The sequence below is a fragment of the Gossypium arboreum genome, chromosome 7 (assembly GCF_025698485.1).
Source record: "Gossypium arboreum isolate Shixiya-1 chromosome 7, ASM2569848v2, whole genome shotgun sequence".
In the NCBI taxonomy this organism is placed as follows: Eukaryota; Viridiplantae; Streptophyta; class Magnoliopsida; order Malvales; family Malvaceae; genus Gossypium; species Gossypium arboreum.
This window is the reverse complement of record NC_069076.1, coordinates 82,275,375-82,298,901: the sequence shown is the minus strand read 5'-3', so window position 1 is coordinate 82,298,901 and position 23,527 is coordinate 82,275,375. Positions and strand designations below refer to the sequence as shown.

General features: G+C 37.9%; 1 protein-coding gene across 1 annotated transcript; it reads left to right on the top strand.

Moving 5' to 3' along the window:
- The first annotated feature begins 21,556 nt into the window (after positions 1 to 21,556).
- Positions 21,557 to 22,000, top strand: LOC108476508 (uncharacterized). The gene has a single exon (XM_017778727.1). The coding sequence runs from the start codon at positions 21,557 to 21,559 to the stop codon at positions 21,998 to 22,000; it is 444 nt and encodes a 147-aa protein (XP_017634216.1).
- Positions 22,001 to 23,527: the final 1,527 nt, after the last annotated feature.

Sequence of the window (23,527 nt, the reverse complement as noted above, 5' to 3'; positions counted from 1 at the left end):
GAGTAGATCCTATATCTATCAGTGCAGTATAAGGTATATTATAGATAAAGAACGTACCCCTGATAACGTTTGAGACATCCACATCCTCTGGACGACGTGCAGCATAGACCTAAGCTGGCTGCCTCACCTCAGTACAACCAGTACCTCTACTCAGTGCCCCTTGACCAAAGCCCATACCATTTCCACTTCTGGCCTGACCACAGCCTCTCGGTGGCTGCTAAACACCTCTCGGTGGCTGAACAGTGCCCATACCAGTAGCTTGTATCTAATCGGGCCTCCGTGGACAATCTCTGATACGATGCTCTAATGATCCGCATCTCAGACATGCCCCAATCCTTTTCCAACACTCGCTCTGATGGCGTCTCTCACAATCCGCACAGGGCTGTGTTCCAATAATAGCAACAGGGGCCCCAACTCTGACTGGCCCATCAACTTTGGCCTTTTTCTTAGGCCGCAAAAATAAACTTGAGGGCTCCAAATCCCTCTTGTTCTTACCTCTCTCCTTTTCATGGTTCCGGCACTCAACACGCTTCACATCCTCGGCAATCTTCACCGTATCCACTAAAGTAGAAAAATCTCGCTCCCTCTGTGGAGCTATCAGAACCCTTATACTATCTCTGAGGCCATCCTAAAAAAGAACACCCCACTCGTACTCAGTCGCCACCATACCACGCACATAACTACTAAATCGTAAAAATTTGGCCTCATATTCGACCACTGACTTATCCCTCTGTGTCAAATTTAAAAACTCCCTCCTTCGGGCATCCACATAACTAGCGCCCACATACTTTCCTTGAAAAGCGGTCTTGAGGAATTCCCATATTGATCGATATGGCTGAGTTCCCTCTTTTACTGTGAGCCACCACTGGTAAGCCTCGTCTCTCAGCAGTGACACTGCACCCTTTAGTTTCTGCTCGGGGGTACAGTCGAGATCATCCATAATCCTTTCTATGGCCTCAATCCAATATTCAGCCACATTAGGGGCAACTCCAACAATTCCTCTTAAAATCTCAGTTCCATTGGACCGGGGTCGTTCCATAACTAACCCATGGGCCATAGCACCAGTATTGGGTCCAGCGACCCTCTCCAGAATCCGTAACATGGCTTGGGACAATGTGTTGTCCCCAGCCGCATGATCATGAGACCCACTCTCAATTACAGGTGAAACCGATGCCTCTCTAGCTTCAACATTCGCCATATAGCCAAATGACGAAGACCCAACTCGAGCACCTCCACGGCCTCCACAGCGGCCCCTTGTACCTAGTCCATGAGTACCTCTGGTGCTCATTATCGAATTATACTTTATCTGTATTAACAATTTTATGTATCAGTTTTATAGTTCCGGTATTTACTAAGAATGTTTTATGAACATAGTATCAGTAGTTCAGAGTTCGTTTTCGCATATCCCAATCTTATTACAGTTTTAGTTTACCCTAAATAGAGTATTTTAGTACGGTCTACTACCTATAGCAGTCTCAGCATTTCAGTTTAAAACAAGCACAGTTTCAGAAGACTTACAGAATCGACGCTGGAGACTCTGTGTACCATACATTCAGTAAAACTTTTCAAAATACTTTCAATTCATTTAAAACAGTTCTTTTTGAAAATTTCAAACTTTAGAGAAAATCTAAATCAACAGTCGAGTTTTGTAACCTGGCTCTAATACCACTAAATGTAACACCCCAAATCCGACCTAGACATTATGACCAAATCTGGCGATGTCACATTGAAGTGTTTTTGCAAAGTATAATATCATTGAAAAACCCGTTCTATATTTAATGTCTTTGTGATCTTTAGCACAGATTTGAGGATATCCTATTTATTTTCAAAGCTGAAGTCGTTTGACAAAAATTTAACTATATTAAATTTGTTATTAATCTTAAAACATCATTTCTTGCGGAAGCTTTTAAAAACATATTGCGTAAACTTGGTGATTTGAAAAAAATATTTATCTTTCTGAAAACCCGCATCCTGCTACTAGCAGATATACATCAAATTAAATAAACCCCAAAACTGAAAGATTAAAAATTATAGAGGCCTTATTACATTTAAAACACCCAAAACAAAATTATTTGTAATTTAAAACCCAATAAGAAAGTCCATGCAGTTGTGTGGCCACCTAGAGTCCCTCGCAGTACCGACTCGCCTAAGCCTGGGGATTACCTATACAAGTAAACAAAAGGGTTAGTTTCGAAAACTCAATGTGTAATCCCATATCAGATAGTCAACCAGAGAGCATATATAATCTGGGCCTAAGCCCAATTCAGTCATGGTTCAGTTTCAGTCAGGGCCTTAGCCCATTACAATATCAGTATCAATGTGGGCCTGAGTCCATCTCAGTAACAGTACAGTGCAGATATGCAATCAATAAATCCTACCCCACCAGCCTCTACACTCAGTCTCCATCCAATCCTACACTCCATGCGGGGATAAAATCAACCCACCCATCCCTACACTCCAAGTAGTCCCGGTTGCGGCACTAATCAGTATTTGCAGCAGAGCTGACAGTACAATACACTTCCTCCAATCACAATAAATCCCATCCCCATGCAAGATATCATGGATCATGTCATAATATCATACATGTGATCAACATATATAAAATTTAATATTCAAACATAATCATACATCTCATAAGGGCATATCACTCATTTTACCATGTATGGGCATTTCAGTCATTTTAGCAATTAGGGGGTCTAAGTACACTTACCGACCCAACAGTAGGTCCATAGTCATCTTAGGCTACCCGTTCAACCTTAATAGTCAAACAGTAAAAATGGGCCCTTTACCCAAATTGTGGCCCATGTAGGCTCACATGCTCGTGTGGCCCACATAGCCCACAAATGGCCTTAGCCATGTAGATTACACAGCCTAACCCAATATTCTCCACACTTTCGTGTGGTTTAACCATGTGGGGCCACCGTGCCCGTGGGGCCCACACGACCCAGTTTGGCCTAAAATGGCCTAAAACGACCTTAGCACATGAAATCGCTCATGGCCGATCTCAAATATTATACGCCCAATTTTAGGCAGTCAGACCACCACACAAGTGAGCGCACGCCCATGTAACATCAACGATCACTTATTTCTACTTTGCCGATCTACGATTAAGGGTAGTGTTTTCACACACCTTGCTACAAAAATACGCGAAAAGCACACGAGCACCAAAACCTACATTCAATCAAGATACTCCATTAATCGTTTGACAATAGGGTTAACATCTCCTCTTAATATTTATACTAAAATATTCACTAATACTTGCCTTAATTGAACGAATAAAGATCACACACTTAATCTGATACACAAGATCGATTACGAACTCCTTTAGAGATTACTTGCATTCCAAACGAACTTATTAACTAACATAGTACACGCACATAGCTTGAACCAAGCACACAACCACTTACCGATGATGTAAAACTGAGAATAGGGAAGGGAAGCAATCGGCCTACTATCCCCAGAATGATCACCCACTACGACAAAGATAGAGCTAGCACAGCCACAACCCTAGCAATTGTCGGCAGCAAAAGAAGGTGTTAGATGAAAACTATTTGTAATAGCCCAAATTCGCCCGGGCCTTAAACTAAAATAAAAAATAAAAAAATAACAAAGTCCAGTTATTTTATAAATAGTCCGTTTACAGTGCTAAAGCCCAAATCCAAACTACTTAAGTTTACTGGACCCATTTATACCCCAAAAATAACCCAACACCTGGACCCAGGTTTACATGGGGCCCAAAAGGCCCAAAGCTACAAAAGAATAGGCGAGGAAACTCTAGGGTTTCCTGAGAACTCAGCGCCGCAATGAAATTCTGGAAGCTTCGGGCACTCTAAGCAACGCGACCTTTCATCTCGCGCAAATTCAATTGCCCAATCATCGCCACCAAGCGCGTCGTGATCAGATGTTGCGTCATCATCGACACGCAAGTCACGCCAGAATCCGACGTTGGCTCCGTCAACACGCAGACATCAGTGATCGAGCGAGATTCTCGTGGATTACCTGCGAACAAAAGAGGAAACAACAACAGAAAATAAAGGCAAACATGGAAATAAATCTTTGATTTCTTTCCTAAACCATAACAGTCTAAGGCTATAAAGCCTTTCTTCAAATCTGTAAAAAAGTACTTACGATACACACATACAGATAGAAAAATACCACAAAGATATTGTACATCAAATATTTTGCAATAATATATCAGAGATATTTCACAAGAAACGAAGGTGATTTTTTTTATCTCATATTTCGTTTCTTTTCTCTTTACTTAGACGAATATACAAACTGTTTTTTTTTTTTTAAAAAAATAGTAACATTCAAAAGAAAAGGAGTTACCTGTGGAAGGACGAAGGTTTTTAAACCCTTAGACCACCGCGTATGACGGCGCGTGAGGCGTGTGTGCAGGCACTGCACTGTAGTCGAAGACTGAAGGCCGAACTACCCCTTCTTTCCTTTTCAGAGAATTTTCAAGTTTTTTTTTAAAGTGGGGTACTAAAATGAATTTTGTGTTAAGGTTTTAACATTTATAGTCCTACGAAAACGGTGTTGTTTTGGCTTAGCTTGATAAGCACTAAAACGGCATCGTTTCAACAGAGAGGATCCGCGTGTTGACCCGATTACCCGGGGAGGATCCGCGTGTTTTTGTGAATTGGGTAAATTGCCCAATTGATCATTCCTCCTTTTTAATATTTACAATTTCATTTTATGTTTATTCAAATTGGCCGTAACTTCTTACATTTAATTCAATTTAGTCCCAATGGCCAGTAGGATTTATTCTGGGAAACGACGTCATTTTTTTAGGATTAGGGCTAATTGCCCAATGAGTCCTCTAAATTTAACGGGCATTTGGAACCAGGCCCAGAATTTTTACTATTTTGCAGATTAACCTTAGATTTTCTAATTAAATTTAATTTTAATCGTTTTATATTTTAATTTACTTTAAATACTTTATATATTTTATAAATATTAGTTATATATTATTGTTATTATCCAATACATTATTTTATCATATATTTTATCTATAAATTATATTATATTATATATTTTATTTTATATATTTCTTTATATATTTTTATAAAATTGTATTACTATTTACTAAATTTGTAAATACCAAATAAATTTTAAAAATTATTAATAAATAATAGTATATATTATCCTTATTTATAATAGTATTCATATTCCATTTATATATATTACACCTTTTCTTTATTTATATATTTTATATATGTACATTATTTATTTTATAAAATTCTTATGAAAATTACTCATATCCTATTTATTTTATAATATACATATACCATATTATATTTCATTATAATTATTTATGAATTTTTATTACATACTATATTTTATTATTTAATATTCCTTATAATATCTATCTTTCTTATATTTTTATATATTATTTATTTTGTTTTTATACTATTTATTTTACTATATTTTATATGCAAATTACTTATTATATTTTTATTATTTTATATTATATTTCCTTATATTTTATTCATATTATATTATTATATATAACTTATTTTAAACATTTTTTAATTTATATTTTAGGTATTTTTTATCAATAATTGCTCACTTTATTTTATATTTTAATATATCTCTTGAACCTTTCTTTATATTATGTCAATACATTAGATGTTGGTCTCATAATTTTATTAAATGTTGAGTGCTTGACATATTATTATTTTATTGTATTTATATATATATATATATATGTGTGTGTGTGTCAAATTGTATATCATGCATCATTTTATTATCAATATATTTAAATATACGATGAATTACATGTTTATGTGTTTTACCTATTCTTCTTAAATATATATCGTGTTTTAGGTATATTTTACTTTTTTAAAATTTGCCATGTTTCTTATATGTATATGTTAGTTAATGTATGATATTTATGCTATTGTGCTTTTATTTACCTATTACTATAGCATGTTATCCCGTATGTTATGTTAATATGCTCCTTCATGCATCGATCTAAAAAACGAGACTTTAAAGTTTTCAAAAATAAAGGCAATACTTGGTGTTTGGAAATTTCGAGAAAAGTTGTGCCCTAACTTATTGGGTTGCAACTGTTCTCGTTGAGTTCGAATAGTCAAGCACCCTTCTAAGTTTTTATGGTTTTCTAAGTGCAAGCAACTGTCTCGGAACTTCAAGGCGTTGTGTCCTAACTTACTGGATATGGCGTTTCGTTGTTTCGAGATAGGGATTTTCAACAAGGCTAACTTAGTGTCAGATATCTTAAAAATATTATGTCCTAACTTATTGGATGTAATATTTTGATTTATTTGATACAAGTGAACCCTAATTTTCAAAATAAAAAATATTAAAAGAGGATTGCATCTTAAAATTTTTAAATTTCCGACATTAAAGGCACTTGATAATCAATTAGGTACCAATTTTGGGCGTTACAAGGGTGCTAACCCTTCCTCGTACGTAAACGACTCCCGAATCCGTTTTCTCGATTTTCGTAGACCAAAATTAATGTTTTAAAACAAAACATTTTATAAGGTGATCCAATCACACCTAAAAAGATTGATGGCGACTCCCGTTTTCATTTTTTTAAAGTCGATTCCCATTTTTCAAAACCCGATTAAAAAATGGTTTCGACACTATTCATACGGAAGAAAGGGAAAAAGAGTGAGAAAAGCCGAATAGTAGTAATTACTACCAAGATCGACAGAGAAGAAGAGAGAAGAGTCGACACAAAAAGGGTAAAAGAAAGAGTGGTATTCGGCCAAGCACAATCGATTCAGAAAGCCAGAAAAAGTGAAGCAATTTGTCAATAAGAAATCGATTGGAAGAGGGAAGAAGAAGAAGAGAATTGGCCAACAAAAGCTAAAATGATTTGAGAGAGAGAAAGGAAAGTATTCGGCCAAACAAAAGGTAACAAGGGGAAAAATGATTGTTAAAGAAGTAGAGAGAAAAGAGCAAAAACTGAAATAGACAAAATGAAAAGTACCCGAATGATCCTTTAGTAGAATTCGGCTATCCAAAAAATGCAGAAAAGAACCCGAAATCAATTGTCAATAATTGAAAGTGAGGAGAGAAAGTAACTAAAAAAAAGTACACAGCCACCGAAACTAAAACTCACCCAAAACCGATTTCTTTGAGTGCCTAAGTTCAAATTCGACACACCACCTCCTCTCACCTCAGCTCCCCATGATTTTCTCCTAAAATCCCTCCATGTCATCCACTCCCCTCTTAATTACTCAATTCATAATCCATTCAAACAATTCAGTATTTCATTCAACCCATAAAACTCTCACGACACAACAGCAAAATAAACACTCCACTGCTCCCATCAGGATTCGAACCTCAGACTTGAAGCAACTACCACACGCCATTTATCCCTTAGACCAGCAGGCCCTTTTCTGTCATGTTATAAACACATTAATATAAAAGACCTACTGATTAGAGAGAGGGTTTATTCCTCTAAGAACAAAACTTTTGCACAAGCCAATGCTTGAACCTAAGACTTCACACACACACCTAGAACACTTAACCACTGAGACAAATACATACTTGTGTCACAAACATACAAAACTAATTATTTAGGATTTTGTGGCGTTACATGGGAAGCTTAAATTCCTATGGAAAGGACCCTATACCATATACCTAGTTTATCCTTATGGAGTTGTTGAATTATACGACAATTACGGAGCTACGTTTAAAGTTAATGGTCAATGTCTCAAGTACTATTAGGATGGTGAAGTTGAGCAAGATGAATCCTCGTTCAAATTAACAGACCCTTAATTTTTCATGAACTCATTTTGTAAATAAATAAATAATTAGAACTAATTTTCTTAGCTTATTACATTTAATTAATTCTATTTAAGGAGATTGGAACTTAAGCGGGACCACTGTGAACCCTCAAACCTTTCCTGGGGATTAATTTAATGTAATTTGTTAAGAAGAAATTTTCTAATTAAGATTTAAAATTTTTAAGTTTAATTTGTTTTGTTTAAATTTTAAATTTTTATGTTAATAAAGGGGGTCAAATTTGGCCCAAGTACTAATCAGTTTTTTTTCTTGAGATAAGACAGTTTGAGTTTGAGGGCCAAGATAGAAAAAAGGAGGGAAAAATTCATGCCTCACCGTCACACCCATTACTTGCCACCCAAGTAACCCTAATGTAGCTAAATTTTTGCTACATGTTGCCCTAATTTTTCCCTATATAAATCCCTCTCCATTCTACTAATTTTCATATCCTTCCAAGCAATTTTCTTAAACCTTAAAAATCCTTAAATCTCTCTTTTGCACCGTCAACCTCAAATCTCAAAAGAAGCCCTAATTCTCTTCTCTTTTTACCGAAATCACCTATTGCTGCCGCACATTGCCGTTGTCGTCGTCGCACACCACCACTGCTGTCGCACGTTGTTGTTGCTGCCGTACCATTCTTGACATCACAAGATTTCATAATAGCATGTCCTTACCCATCTTCTCTATTTCTCTTTTCCCCCATTGTGCAGAAACTTTGCCAAATTCTTAAGAAAAGATACCATATGTCGCAAAAGAACTAGATCTTCAAAGACTACTCTTGAAAACCCGATTTTGATTGATGAAGAAGTGAAAGAAAGATTTGATTCAATCTTCAAGCATCAACCTATGATGCCGGAAAAAAGGTTTTAACTTGAAGATTCATGATTTGATGGTTATTCTTATACCGATTAGAAAGAAAATCAATGCTCTCAAATGGGAATGATTTTGTGATGCTCGTTCACTTCCTAATGATGAACTAGTTCGAGAATTCTATACTAGTTTGACTACGCAAGATGTTACTGAAGTTATCGTTCAAAAGAAAAAGGTACCTCTTACTTCTAAGTCCATCAGTGATTTGTTTAACTTACCTAATGTTGAAGAAGATGAGTACTACCCTATGATGAACAATATCAATTGGGATTTTCTTCAACAAGTGATTGATGTTGTGACAAATCCGGGATCCTAATGGATTATAAGAAAGTATGGAAGTCATTCTTGTCGAAGGGAATACCTAAAACAAGTAGCAAAGGTATGGTTTTATTTTGTTCACTACAGTTTTATACCTATCTCACATAGTTCCACCATCTTGATGGAACGGATGCTTTTGTTATATGAAATCTTGACAGAAAAGTCCATTAATGCTGGGAAAATTATTCTCAAGGAGAATCATGATTGTGATAAAAAGAAGGCAGGAAGTTCTTATTTCCCATCATTAGTCACTTTACTTTGCTTAAGGGCCCGTGTTAAAACACAAGCAAATTTGAAGGGGCGATATGTTCAAGGATACATTACAAATTATGATCTTGAAAGATTAGTAGAGAGGGTGCATGAACTGATTCAAGGCGAGCAAGAAGAGCCAACTGAGCTAGATACCGAGGAGTCAACAGATGGAACTAAGACTAAAGCTAATTCAGTTACAGACACTGAAGAGGAAGAATGTAATACGTGACTGAACAGTCCTAAACCAGTTGAAGGATCTGAAAACCCTGAACCAAGGGTTGAGCTAGAAGAAGAACCAGCCAGGCTAAATGTTGAACCTGAACCTACAACTCCTATGTCGAATTTTGCAAGTGCTTCAAGGAAATCGGAGTTGTCAATTTTGATGGATATGTGCAAGTTCATGCACAATCAATAACAAAGTTACTGGAAATATGAAAAAAATTAGAGATGACTCAATTTGAAATTCTTTTAAGAATATCTCTAATACTTTTGTTCCTGAGTTCCCAGATGCTACATTTGAGATATGGACGGAAGATATTGACGATGTAAGTGGAGATGGAGCTAACGAAGATAAGGGGAATGAGTCAGCAAAATAAAGGGGGGATTCTTATATTGTTATTTATTTAATTATTTTTAGGTCTTTAGGAATTTAATTCTTTCATAATTAGGATTTAATTTCTGCAGAATAAAACATAGCAAGCATGAATAAACTTAGCACTTCTTTAGAAAGAAAAAAGACCAAGTGATGTAGTAATAGGAATGAACATGTCTAGGATTGGGTTATTAGGAAAGACTTGGTATTTAAGCAGTCTTAATGACTCACCTCTCTTTCTTTACAACCCTACCTGGTGTTCAGTTTTCATTCATTACTTTGTTCTTGCAATGAGAACATTACTTCTTTCTAAAGAGGGGTATAGAAAATAAATTTTCTCAAATTTTTAAATTTTAAAGTATATTTCAATCATTTCTTTCATAAGTATGTTTTAATAAATGAATGTTTAGAGACATTTTTTGTTAATGAGATAGTTTGTATGCAAGTATGAATGATGATTTTATCTGAGTGAAAGTATGTTATCATGTAGAATGGAATGCTTGTATGATCTTAGCTTTAGTAATATTTGCCATGAAAACTTAGTTTCTTTTGAGATTAGACATGCATAAAGCTTTATATCTTTAGAATTGACTTAGTAAATTTCTTGAGGCGAAATCCTATGGGATATAAAAATCTAAAATGATACAGGCACTATTTCTTTGGATCGTTTGAGCTTGTTCAAGCCAACCCTATGATATTAAACCCTTGAAATTGTAATTATGAGCTTAAAGGCCAATTTATTGCAATGAACCTACATTATAAGCCACATTACCATTTTTTTTAAGTTATCCTAATTTTGTGCACCCATCTTAACTAAAGTTTTCTTGGTAATCAACATTTGAGAAAATTTTCAAAAAGATGTATGTGCTCATGCTTTAAAAAAAACGAAAGAAGAGAGAAAAAAAGTTTGCTCAGTTTCCAAAAAAGAAAAATGTATGAGCTTAAGTTCAAAATAAGTTTTGGGGTGTTCCAAAAGTTCACTTAAAGAAAAAGGTTGTATTTCGAGAAACACAAGACAAAGTTAAAGGTTAAGATTTTTAAAATCGAAATGTCCTAGCTCTTAAAATACCTACCTTTAATTGAGCCCCATTACAACCTTATAAAAGACCTATTGATTTGATGATTATGTCACCTACATTAGTGGAGAGGAAGTCCTAAGTTCAACATATGAAGATCATAAATAAGCCTTACGATTGTTTGCTTGATTGATAAGAAATTATGTTGAATGAAGAATGTTATATGTGGCTGTGACATACATACAAACTGTAACGCCCCAAAATTCTTATTTTTTTTGGTTAAACTAAGACATAAAATATGTATCTGCTTCAGTGGTTAAGTGTTTTGGGTGTATGTGTGAAGTCCCAAGTTCAAGCTATAGTTTTGGCAAATTTTGATTATTATTGTAATTAAACCTTATCTCCGTTCAATGGGCTTATATTTAGTTATTTGTAAAATCATATCAGAATTGGCTTGCTGGTCTAGAGGTTAAGATGTGTGTTGGTGTGATGGAGGTCTTGTGTTCGATTCCTTGCGAAGGAAATGGAGCTTTATTTTTGCTTGGCTCTGCGTTAGAGTTCTAGTGGTAGTAGAATTCTGAGTAATGGGTGGTTAGGATGAGAATTAGTGGGGTGTGGGTAATCGATTTTCCTAAAAAATCTCTCCTATAGAAAAAAAACTAACGATTTTCTCTCCAACTCTCTTCTCTCTTCTCTGTTCTTTTTCTTTTTCATTTTCTTCTTTAGCTAAAAGTTTTTGTTTCCCTCCTCTCATTTCTCTTTGCGATTCCTTATCTGTTATCATTTGGTATGCAGCGCTGTTCTATCGTTCAGTAAGTTTGTGAGTATAGTTTTCGTGATAGATGGTTGAATCTTTGCTAATAGAAGTTGTTTTGTGTTTAAGGGTGAATTAAAAATTTTGGGTGTTGTGGAAGTGCGAATTCACCGGTGATCATTCAAAGGTAAGGGATTTTAATGGTTTTAAGTGGGAATGTTTCGTCAAGTTTTCGATCGAATAATGATTTAAGTGACTAAATTGGGAATATATCAATCAATTATAAGTGCTAGATACCTGGGGAATGTTTCTACATAAACAATGATACAGGTTTGTACCCGAAAATACAGAAAACGAGGTTTCAGCAAAAGCCAAAAACCATTTTGTCCATGCCATACGGCTGTGTGATAGGTTGTGTGGTAGGCCGTGTGATACAACACGGGCGTGTGATTCACGAGCCAGGCAGTGCACTTATGACACCGCATTGAGATGGCCAGGCAAGCCGTGTACGACACACGGGCTAGATTAAATTGGGTTGTGTGGGCCATAAGGGTGTGTGGGATTCTGGGCCAAGCCGTGTGGGCCACATGAGTGTGTGGGCCCACACGTGCAGGCCACATGGGCATGTGAGCCCATTTTTCTAAAATATTTTTTAAGGTTGCACAGGTCGTCCTAGTTGACTGTGGACCTACTATTGGGTCGATAAGCTCTACTTAGACCCTAATTATGTTATCTGACTGTAAAGTGTCTAACTGAGCACGATGTCTGTACTGAACAGAATGTATGTTCTGTTATTAACATATATGCATGTCATTTATAGTATGTTACATTGCATCGGGGTGGTTGATGATATTTGCAAGAAGTATCTAAAAGGCTCTTAAGCCTGTTATCTGGCAGCTTAGCTGCAACATTCTAATTATGTGCCGCATCTCAATACATCATGGTGTGTAGGGATGGATGGGTTGATTTAATCCCCACATGGTATGTAGGGCTAGACGAAGATGGTGTGTAGAGGCTGGTGGGTAGGATTTTGATTTATTGTATATGTATTCTGTATATGATATGGGCCAAGGCCTTAATATAATTATGAGGCTGTATCTGGATGGGCTAAGGCCCAAATTGATTCTGTAATGGGCTCAAGCCCAAACTTGTAAATGACTGTATTCTGATGTGTATCTGTATGCATTTTACCGTGGGGATTACACACTGAGTTTACGAAAACTCACCCTTTTTCTGTTAATCTGTATAGGTAATCCCCAATCTTAGACGGATCGATGCGGCGGAGGACTCGACGGTGACTATGTAACACCCCAAACCCGGCCCAGACATTATGGCCGAATCTGACGTGCCACATTGGAGTTGAAAAACCCACGTTCCGTTTTAGTGTTTTAAAACCATACATTTTATTGAGTTAACAAAGTGTATGGAAGTCGGGCACCGGTAGGTATCCGAGAGAGGAGGTGAGCCATGAAGGTCGCTTAAGTACCAAGCTCTTTAATTGGATCCAATCCTAGACATGCCCACAACCATAGCCACACTTTGTTATATCGAGTTTAAATTTGTTTAAGTGGGCGTCTTTGATAAATCGATTAATCGTGGTGTTGAGATATTTTGAAAACAAGTATCATTTTGAAAACACGTCCTAAGTCTAGCCCATTTGAATAATTCTTAACCAATTTTTAAAGTTATTAAAATTAAAATAATTAGAAAAGAAATAAAAGGAAAGTTAAAATTGGCCTTATTACAACCCAAAAATAAATAATAATTAAAGGAAATTAAATGAAAACCAACACTTATTTAAAAGCCCAAAGATGATCACCGTGGCCACTCAATCCTCTCCTACCAAGTCCCCACATCAAGGCTCACCTACAAGGTTAAGGAAAGGGGGTGAGTTTGGAAACTCGGTGTGCAACAAGCCCCTTTCGAGCCCAAAACAATAATGACTGTTGGGTCTAAGCCCAAATCCAATCTCAACATATCTTGGGCCATAGCCCTTTTCATGTTTCATATTCCATAACACCGGGCCAAGCCTTTTCATATTTCATATTCTTGGGCGAAGCCTTTCAGTAAATGGTATGGCCCTTAGGCCCATTTCAATATCACATATAATTTCAATGAAAGAATGCAACCCATTTGGGAGACTACTCAACCCACCATCCGCTACTCTCCACCGTACCAACCAACACACCATGTGGGATTAACTCGACCCACCCCGCCATACTCTCCATTGGCAAAGATAGCTACTTTATCATATAACTGGAGGCCTAGCCTCTTTTAATAATGGGGCAAAAGCCCTTTCAATAAGCGGGGCATAAGCCCTTTTATAATCGGGGCATAAGCCCTTTTGATAAGCGGGCATAAGCCCTTTTGATAAGCGGGCATAAGCCCTTTTCACTTCCTCCATCCATATAAAACCCAACCCAATGCGTTATGATTACATCATGTGCATATCATACATATCATGTGCATATCATACATGTCATGTGCATCTCATACATACCATATTTATCAAAATCCCATGTATTAAAATCATACATAAACCCTAGGGGTATAATGGTCATTTTACCTAGGGGCAAAGCGGTCATTTTCATGGTATAAGGGTAATCTCATAATTTTACCAAAATTAGGGTTTCCATGTTCATTAACGATTACTAACAATCCATGGGTGCAACAGTGATTACGGCCCATTTTAGCGAAATCAAGTTATTGGGCCTAAAACCCCTAATGGGCCCTACTTAGCCAATTTCGTCATCTAGGCCCATTTAGCCTATATTCCATAACAATTTTAACAGTCTTATCATGCCATATAACAGATTTCGTTTTCTACCAATTTTTACCCAAATGGGCCCGAAAGCCCAATGGGCCCCACTTCGGCCCCTCGAGGCCCAACTTACCAAGAACGCCAAAAATCACATTCTTACCGTTTCCATCGTTCTCGATCACCGTCTCATCGATTCTAACTAACTAGTGAGCGTTAATTGCTCATAAGTCCTCGAAATGCCGAATTTGGCATTTGACTTTTAACATTTTATCGCTTTAAGCTATGAAAGGGTTCGTTACACACCTGATTTGCGATATTCCTTGACGAGATCTCCTATGCGATTTCTCCTATAATCAATTGTTAAATAGATCAGCTCGCAATAATTGAACCAAATCAAGAACTTTCCAATATTAACACTTACACATTCGGCCACCATCCATAATGGCCTTAGGCACCTTACCTTTGTCGCGATTGATGACTAGGCCTAGCTACTCCGGTGATCCAAGCTACTCCAAGTCGACACTACACCTTGCTGCTCCTTCAATAAATAAACCAAAAATATTAAAAGAAGACCCCATAAAGTCTATGCCCATATTCGCCATCTCCACAAATTAGAGAGGTTTCGCTTTTCTTAAACTCCCTAATATTGAATTGATTAAAGCTACGAGCACTTACCAAGGTTCACTTACCCAAACGGTTTCAATCCGTGTTAACTCCAATTCAACGCAATGCAGACTCTAAAACACTAGCGAACCCGTACCACAAGGATCCTACGAATCAGCCACCAAGTCACCCAAGGGTGCTGTGCTTTTGGCTTTTGGGTCACTGAAGAAAAAGTGGTTATGGACCAAAAAGGGTGTTGACAAAAGAGTTGAAAGGCTTTTTAAAATAACAAGAATCGGCTAAAAAGAAAAAGAACAAGTGTATACCTTTATAAAGCAATCGACTTCCTTTGACTCCTTGAGTTTGGCTTGTTGATATTCGGTTAGCAATGAAAAGAATGATCGGTTTAGCTTTTACTATAAATGAAAGAGAGGAAGAATGAGAGGTAGAGAGTTTGTGGAAGAAATAACGAAAGAGAAAATAGAGGGATTAGCTTAAGAACAATTGGCAAGAGGAGAAAGAAAAGAAAAGAGGGGAATAGATGAGAGAAGGAAAGAAAATAATTAAAAAAAAATGAGAAAATTGTTCAGCTTTTGGGAAAAATAGAAAAGAATAAGAGCAAAAAGAAATAAGATTAAGATTAGAATAAAATAAAATCCTTTTCCAATTTTAATTCCTTCCTTATCTCCTTAATTCATGGCCATAATCAAAGTTTGAATTTAATTCAAACTCCCTCGCCGAGCAAAGCAGTCCCCATTCACTCCTCCTGCGGTGGTACTGTTTCAATTCCATACGGTCCTTCCCACGCACGTTCAGCAAAAAGAATCACCCTTTTGTGCATAGCTGATCGAACCTAGGACCCCAGTTGCCCAAAGACGCTGGCTGGCCTTTGGGACGGGCATTTGTTTTCAATAATATACCGTCACCTTTTATCTTAAAGGTTACTGCTGAAGTCCGTTCATTTTAAAAATATAACATTAAAACATACCTTCGCCTAGACTCGAACCCAGGACCTCCGTCCGCCTAAGCGCCCACGCCCATCTTTGCCGCCACGCACGAGCTTCCTTCCTTGCTAATATATGGTCACAATAAATTATAAACCTTACCTTGATTCGCCCACTTTAAAAATAAAAGCAGATTTGCTCACGTCACGGAATCGAACTGCGACCTCTTTAACACACACATCGTTGCTTGTCACTCGCACTACGTGCTTTCTTTGTGTCAAACTTCATTCGTAACTTCCTTTAAGGCCTATTCCAACCGCAACTGTATACTAAAAAAACCCAATTTGCTTACACTGGTATCGAACCTCAATTCCTTTCTGCGCCCAACACTCCTAACCATTGGGCGGACTCCTCCTTATGTCTAATTTTAGCCTAACTTATTAATAAACCTTAATGTCCAGATCCCTAAAGAAGCAAAAATAATAATTTTTTGCTAGAGTCTTGGTCTAATTTTTCCCACACTTTAAATACTTCTAAATTTATTTAAAAACTAAAATAATAATAATAATAATAACCATAATAATGAAGATTTCAAATACGATAATATATATAAATTTTTCCTAATAATAATAATTATAATTTCCATAAATCAATGAAAATAGATACAATAAAATTTTTGATAATATGTTAATTTAAACACTAAATTAACAACAATAATTGTATAAATATATTTGTATCTAATAATTATAATGATAATAATTTTCATAAAAATTAAAATATTAGTACTAACATAAATATTTTATCAATATATATATTTAAACACTAGTAATATTCAAAACTTCTCAATATTCAGGTTTTCTTCTATCCGAATCCCAGACTCAAAGCCCAACTCTTCTAGGCCCAATTTTTGGGGCGTTACAGACTACCACTATTTCGTACTACTTTGACTCAGTTTTTGAATTTACGCTATTTTGGGTATTTGTTGTGAAATTCTAGGAATTTGGACTGTTTTGGATTTAAACTTTGGATTTTTAACTGCTTTACGGTTTTAGAACTACTAAACAGTAAAAAGTTGATTTTGCTTTAAACAACGATTTCTTTCAACACCAATGGTTTTTTTTTTAAATAAATGGTTTCAAGGCTTATGCTAAAAGATACGATTTTAGACATAATGAAAAACATGAGTTTTACTTCAAATTAAGATAATAGCTAATTAACTGGAATAGTTTTAACTCGACAAACTTGTTTTCGGATTCCATTTTATGTGACATCGCCAGATTCGGCCATAACGTCTAGGCCGGGTTTGGGATGGTACACAAACTATGATTCATGTTGGCATATTTTGAAACTTAGTATAAAATTCTCAAAATGTTTTACTTGTTAATGAAAAAGATCGATGAGCATGAAGCTATTAATGCATGATTATGGGACAAAGATTGATGCTACTTACACAATTAGCAATTTTGCCTTAGCCAGACCTTTTACTGTGCATAAACATTACTCAGGATGAGCAATGATATAAGTTGGGGGTGTGTAAATTAAAAAATATATAGGATTTTTCCTATGTAATTTATCACTTTTTTACATAAATTTGTTGTTAAAATTAAGTAATCGTTTAAAACTGTTAATATAGATAAACTTCAAATCTACGATGAGTGCATGAGATATCTGCGGATGGGGTACGAGAGGCCGAGGTAGAGGCCGTAAAGGGGCTCGAGCTAAGTCCTCGGTATTTGAAAGTATGCCTAATTTAGACACGAGTGAGATGTCGGTGTCGCCTGCGACTGAGACTGGGTCTCAAGATCACATGGCTGGGGACGACGCATTGTCCCAAGCTATGCTGAGGATAATGGAGTGGGTCGTTGGGCCCAATACTAGATTTGAGGGCCGAGGGTAGGTTACAAAACAACTCTGGTCCAACGGGGCTGATTTATTTAGGGTTGTCTCTAGAGTCGCTATTAACGTGACTGAGTACTGGATGGAGGCCACTGAAAGAATCATGGACGATCTAGACTTTACCCTTGAACAGAAATTAAAAGGGTTTGTTTCCTTGCTTCACGATGAAACATACCAATGGTGGCTGACCGTTAAAGAGGACACTCAGGCCGAACGACTGACATGGGATTTCTATAAGTTTGCCTTCCAAGGTAATATGTGAGGCAAGCTACATCGACGCTAGGAGAGGTGAGTTTCTAATTATCATGTAAAGGGATAGTTCAGTGGCTAAGTATAAGGCCGAGTTTCTAAGATTGAGTCGCTATATGTGAGGCATGATGGCTACTGAATATGAGCGTTGTGTCCACTTCGAGGATGGACTCAGGGACAGTTTGAGGGTTCTGATAGCTCTGCAGAGGGAGCGTAACTTTTCAGTGCTGAACGCCAAAATAGAGATAGAGAGATGGGTAAAAATAAGAGGGATTCAGGGCCCTCGAGTTCTGTGATAACGCAAAAAAAAAGGCCATGTCTGATGGGCCAGTTAGAGTTGGGCCAGCTGTTGCACCTATTGTGATATTACCTTGTGGCCATTGTGGTAGACGTCATCCTGGTGAATGTTGGAGGACAACTGGGGCATGTTTGAGATGTGGGTCTACTGAGCTTAGCGTTCGAGAGTGTCCGCTGAGAGCCGATCAGTTGCAAGCTCCGAGTTCTGGTACTACACATTGTGCATCAATCACCTAGGGGCCATGGTCAGACTAGGGGTGGTAACGGCATGGGCTGTGGACAGAAAGTACCGGGTAATGGTGACTAAGGCAAGGTAACTTGCTCTTGTTTATGTTGTTCATCGCCGAGAGGACCGAGACGCTTCAGACGCCATTACGGGTACATTTTTAATTTATAATATACCTTATCTTGCATTGATAAACATAGGTTCTACACACTCCTTTGTAGCTAGCACTGTGTCTGAAACTTTAGGGGTTTCGATTGAGAATACTGATAGTGAGGTAACTATATTGAATCTTTTGGGGTAATCTGTCTGGGTTAGTAGACTATGTAGAGACTTCCTGTTAGAGGTTCAAGGGACAATATTTTTGGTTGATCTGATGTACTTCTGTTTGGGGGGTTCTACTTAATTCTGGGGATGGACTGGTTTGTCAAGCACCGAGTAAGTCTGGACTATGTAACCAAGAGAGTCATTTTGAGAACCGAGAAAAACGCTGAGGTAGTTGTGATTGGGGAATGTTGGGATGTTCTGTCTAATGTGATTTTTGTATTGGTGGCGAAAAAGTTGGTTCGAAAAAGGTGTGAGGCATTTTTGGCCTATGTAAGTGTTTCAGATTCTGGGGACTCTTTGGTTAAGGACATCAGAACTGTCAGGAATTTTCCAGATGTCTTTCCTGAGGAGCTACTGGGTTTGCCTCTGAGACGAGAAGCGGAATTTGGGATTGAACTTTTGTCGGGTACAGTTTTGGTGTCTATCACCCCTTACCGAATAGCACCGAAGGAGGTTACGGAGTTTAAGGCTCAAATTCAAGAGTTGTTGGATCGTGGGTTCATTCGTCCCAGTGTGTCTCCATGGGGAGCATCTGTGTTGTTTGTGAAAAAGAAAGATGGGACAATAAGGATATGTATTGACTACCGACAGTTGAACAAGCTAACGATTAAGTATAAGTACCCACTTCCGAGGATTGATGATTTATTCGACCAGTTCAAAAGGGCTTCTATGTTCTTGAAAATTGATCTACATTCAGGGTCTCATCAATTCAGGGTTAAAGAGGTGGATGTACATAAGACAACATTCAAGAATCGATATGGACATTACAAGCTCTTAGTGATGCCCTTTGGTTTGACTAATGCACCAACGACATTTATGGACTTGATGAACCAAGTGTTCTAACCCTATCTAGATAAGTTTGTAGAAGTGTTCATCGATGGTATTTTGGTGTATTCTAAGTCTAACGATGAACACGATCAGCATCTGAGAGCGGTACCGCAGATTCTTCGAGAGAACCAGCTGTATGCGAAGTTCAATAAGTGTGAGTTCTGGCTCTAGGAAGTAACCTTTTTGGGACATGTGGTTTCTACCTAGGGGATTCGAGTTAATCCTCGTAAGATTGAGGCAGTGTTGGATTCGAAATAGTCAAAGAATGTGTCTGAGATTCGCAGCTTTCTGAGGTTAACGAGTTCCTATCGGGGCTTTGTAGAAGGGTTCTCCTTGATCGCAACTCCATTGTCTAAGCTTCTGCACAAGGGAGGGTAATGCACAGCAAGAGAGCTTCAAGAAGCTCAAGACTGTTCTGACTCAGGATCCTATTCTGATACAGCCTGAGTCTGGTAAAGACTTAATGGTATATAGTGATGCATCACATGTCGGTTTGGTTTCTGTGTTGATGCAGGACAGTAAGGTGGTGGCATATGTATCTTGTCAGCTCAAAGAGAACTATCCAACACATGATTTGGAATTGGCTGCTGTAGTTTTCGCTTTGAAAATCTAGAGGCACTACATGTATAGTGAGAAGTGTATTATCTAAACTGGTAATAAGAGCCTCAAGTATCTTCTCACTCAAAAAGAGTTGAATCTTAGGCAGCATAGATGGGTTCAGCTGTTTAAGGATTATAATTGTACCATTGATTACTATCCTGGCAAGGCCAATATGGTGGCTGATGCGTTGAGCAGTAGGGCTATGACCGATCTGAGAGCGATGTTCGCTCGACTTAACCTATTCAACGATGGGAGTCTGTTGGCTGGACTTCAGGTGAAACTGACATGGATCGAGCAGATCAGAGCTAAACAAATGAAGGATAAGTCTCTTGAGTTGTGTTTTCGTCAGGTTGAGAATTGTGGCACAACTAATTTTGGGGTAAACAGTGATGGGATACTTTATTTCTATGGTCGGATTTGTGTACTGAATGATGAGGATTTAAGACAGTTGATTCTAAGGGAAGCGCATAGTAGTCCCTATGCTATGCACCCCGGCGGGAATAAGATGTACCCAGATTTTCGTGAGTTTATTGGTGGCCAGGGTTGAAGCGTGAGGTTACTGACTTCATTGCTCGCTGTTTGACTTGTCAGCAGGTTAAGGTTGAGCATCGGTTGCCTTCGGGGTTGCTGCAGCCGGTTAAGATACCGTTACAAAAATGAGAGCGAGTAACGATGGACTTTGTTAGTGGGTTGCTTCTAACACCCACTAAGAAGAATTTTGTCTGGGTTATCGTGGATCAATTGACCAAGTCTACTCATTTCATACCGATTCATACTGATTATTCTCTTCAGAAGTTGGAAATGCTCTACATTTTTGAGATAGTGAGACTAGATGGGGTACCAATTTCAATTATCTCTGATAGAGGTCCTCTTTTATGTATCTGTTCTGGAGAAAGCTTCATGAGGCTTTTGGGTCAAGGCTGGATTTCAGTACTGCTTTCCATCCTCAGACAAATAGCCAATCTGAGAGGGTGATTCAGATACTGGAAGATATGTTGAAGAGCTATGTGATTGATTTTTGAGGCAGTTGGGAGGAGTACTTACCGTTAGCCGAGTTTGCCTATAATAACAGCTTCTAGTCTAGCATCTAGATGGCACCTTACAAGGCACTGTATGGTAGTAAGTGTTGCACTTCTTTATGTTAGACTGAGTTGGACGAACGATGTGTTCTAGGTCCTGAGTTGGTTTCCCAGACTGAAGACAAGGTTCGACTAATTAAGGATTGACTGAAGGCAGATTCTGACAGATAGAAGTCTTATACTAATATGAAGAGACGTGAGATTGAGTATTCTATCGGGGACTTCATCTTTCTGAAAGTCTTGTCATGGAAAAAGGTTCTAAGGTTCGGTCGCAAGGGTAAGTTTAGCCCCAGGTTTATCGAGTCGTACCAAATTCTGAAGCAAGTGGGACTAATTGCTTATCAGTTGGAGCTACCTTCAGAGTTGGATCGCATATATGATGTATTCCACATTTCAATGTTGAGACGCTACCACTCTGATCCCACACATATTGTTCCGGTTGAGGAGATTGAGGTTAGGCCAGGTTTGACCTTCGAAGAGGAGCCAACTCAGATTTTGGATCGCGGCGTTAAGGTCTTGAGAAAGAAATCTATCCCCTTAGTGAAAGTGCTATGGTGGAATCAGAGCATTGAAGAGGCCACGTGGGAGCCGGAGAATTCGATGCATCAACAGTATCCTCATCTGTTCTGATCAGGTAAATTTTGAGGCCGAATTTTTCTTTTAGAGGGGTAGAGTTGTAACACCCAAAAATTCTTATTTCTGTTTTTGTTAAACTGAAACATAAAATATGTATCTTCTTCAATAATTAAGTATTCTGGGTGTGTGTGAGAGGTCCCAACTTCAAGCCTTAGTTTTGGAAAATTTTGATTATTGTTGGAATTAAGCCCTCTCTTCGTTCAATGGGCTTATATTTAGTTTTTTTGTAAAATCATACCAGAATAGGCCTGCTGGTCTGGAGGTTAAGATGTGTGTTGGTGTAATGGAGGTTGTGTGTTCAATTTCCTGCTAAGGCAAGGGAGCTTTATTTTTGCTTGACTCTGCGTTAGAGTTCCAGTGGTAGTGGAATTCTAAGTAGTGGGTGGTTAGGATGAGAATTAGTGGGATGTGGGTAATTGGTTATCCCCAAAAATCTCTCCTGTAAAAAATAAAACTGACGATTTTCTCTCCAACTCTTTTCTCTCTTCTCTCTTCTCTGTGCTATTTCTTTTTCTTTTTCCTCTTCAGCTGAAAGTTTTGGTTTCCCTCATCTCGTTTTTCTTTGCAATTCCTTCTCTATTATCATTTGGTGTGTAGCGATGTTCTATTCATTCGGTAAGTTTTGTAAGTATAGTTTTCGTGATAGATGGTTGAATATTTGCTAATAGAGGTTGTTTTGTGTTTAAGGGTGAATTAAAAAGTCTAGAGTTTTCAATCGGTGTTGTGGAAGTGCAAATTCGTTGTTGATCGTTCAAAGGTAAGGGATTTTAATGGTTTTAAGTGGGAATACCTCGTCAAGTTTTCGATCGAATAACGATTTAAGTGACTAAATTGGGAATATATCAGTCAATTATAGGTGCTAGATGTCGGGAAGTGTTTCTACATAAAAACGATACAAGTGTGTACCCAAAAATGCAGAAAATGAGGTTTTAGCGAAAGCTAAAAACCATTCTATCGATGCCACACGGCAGTGTGGTAGGCCGTGTGACAGAACACGGGAGTGTGATCGATGAGCCAGGCCATGCGCATATGACATAGCCGTGTAATGGCCAAGCAGGCCATATGCGACACACAAGCCGTGTGGGCCACACGGGCGTGTGGGATTCTGAGCCAGGCCGTGTGATCCACACGACCAAGGCCAATTTGGGCCGTGTGGGCCATACAGACGTGTGGGCCCACACAGGCAGTCCACATAGGCGTATGAGACCATTTTTTTGAAATATTCTGTAAGGTTGCATGGGTCGTCCTAGTTGACTGTAGACCTACTGTTAGGTCAGTAAGCTCTACTTAGACCCCTTAATTATGTGATCTGATTGTAAGGTGTCTGACTAAGCATGATATCTGTACTGAACGGAATGTATGTTCTGTTATTAGCATATATGCATGTCATTTATGGTATGTTGCATTGCATTGGAGTGGGTTCATGATATTTGGAGGAAGTATCTGAAAGGCTCTTAAGCCTGTTATCTGGCAGCTCAGCTGCAACATTCTGGTTATATACCGCATCTCGGTACATCATGG

Bases quoted from the DNA above. Each gene is read 5' to 3' on its own strand.
- LOC108476508 (XM_017778727.1), top strand. From the start codon at position 21,557: ATGAAGAGACGTGAGATTGAGTATTCTATCGGGGACTTCATCTTTCTG.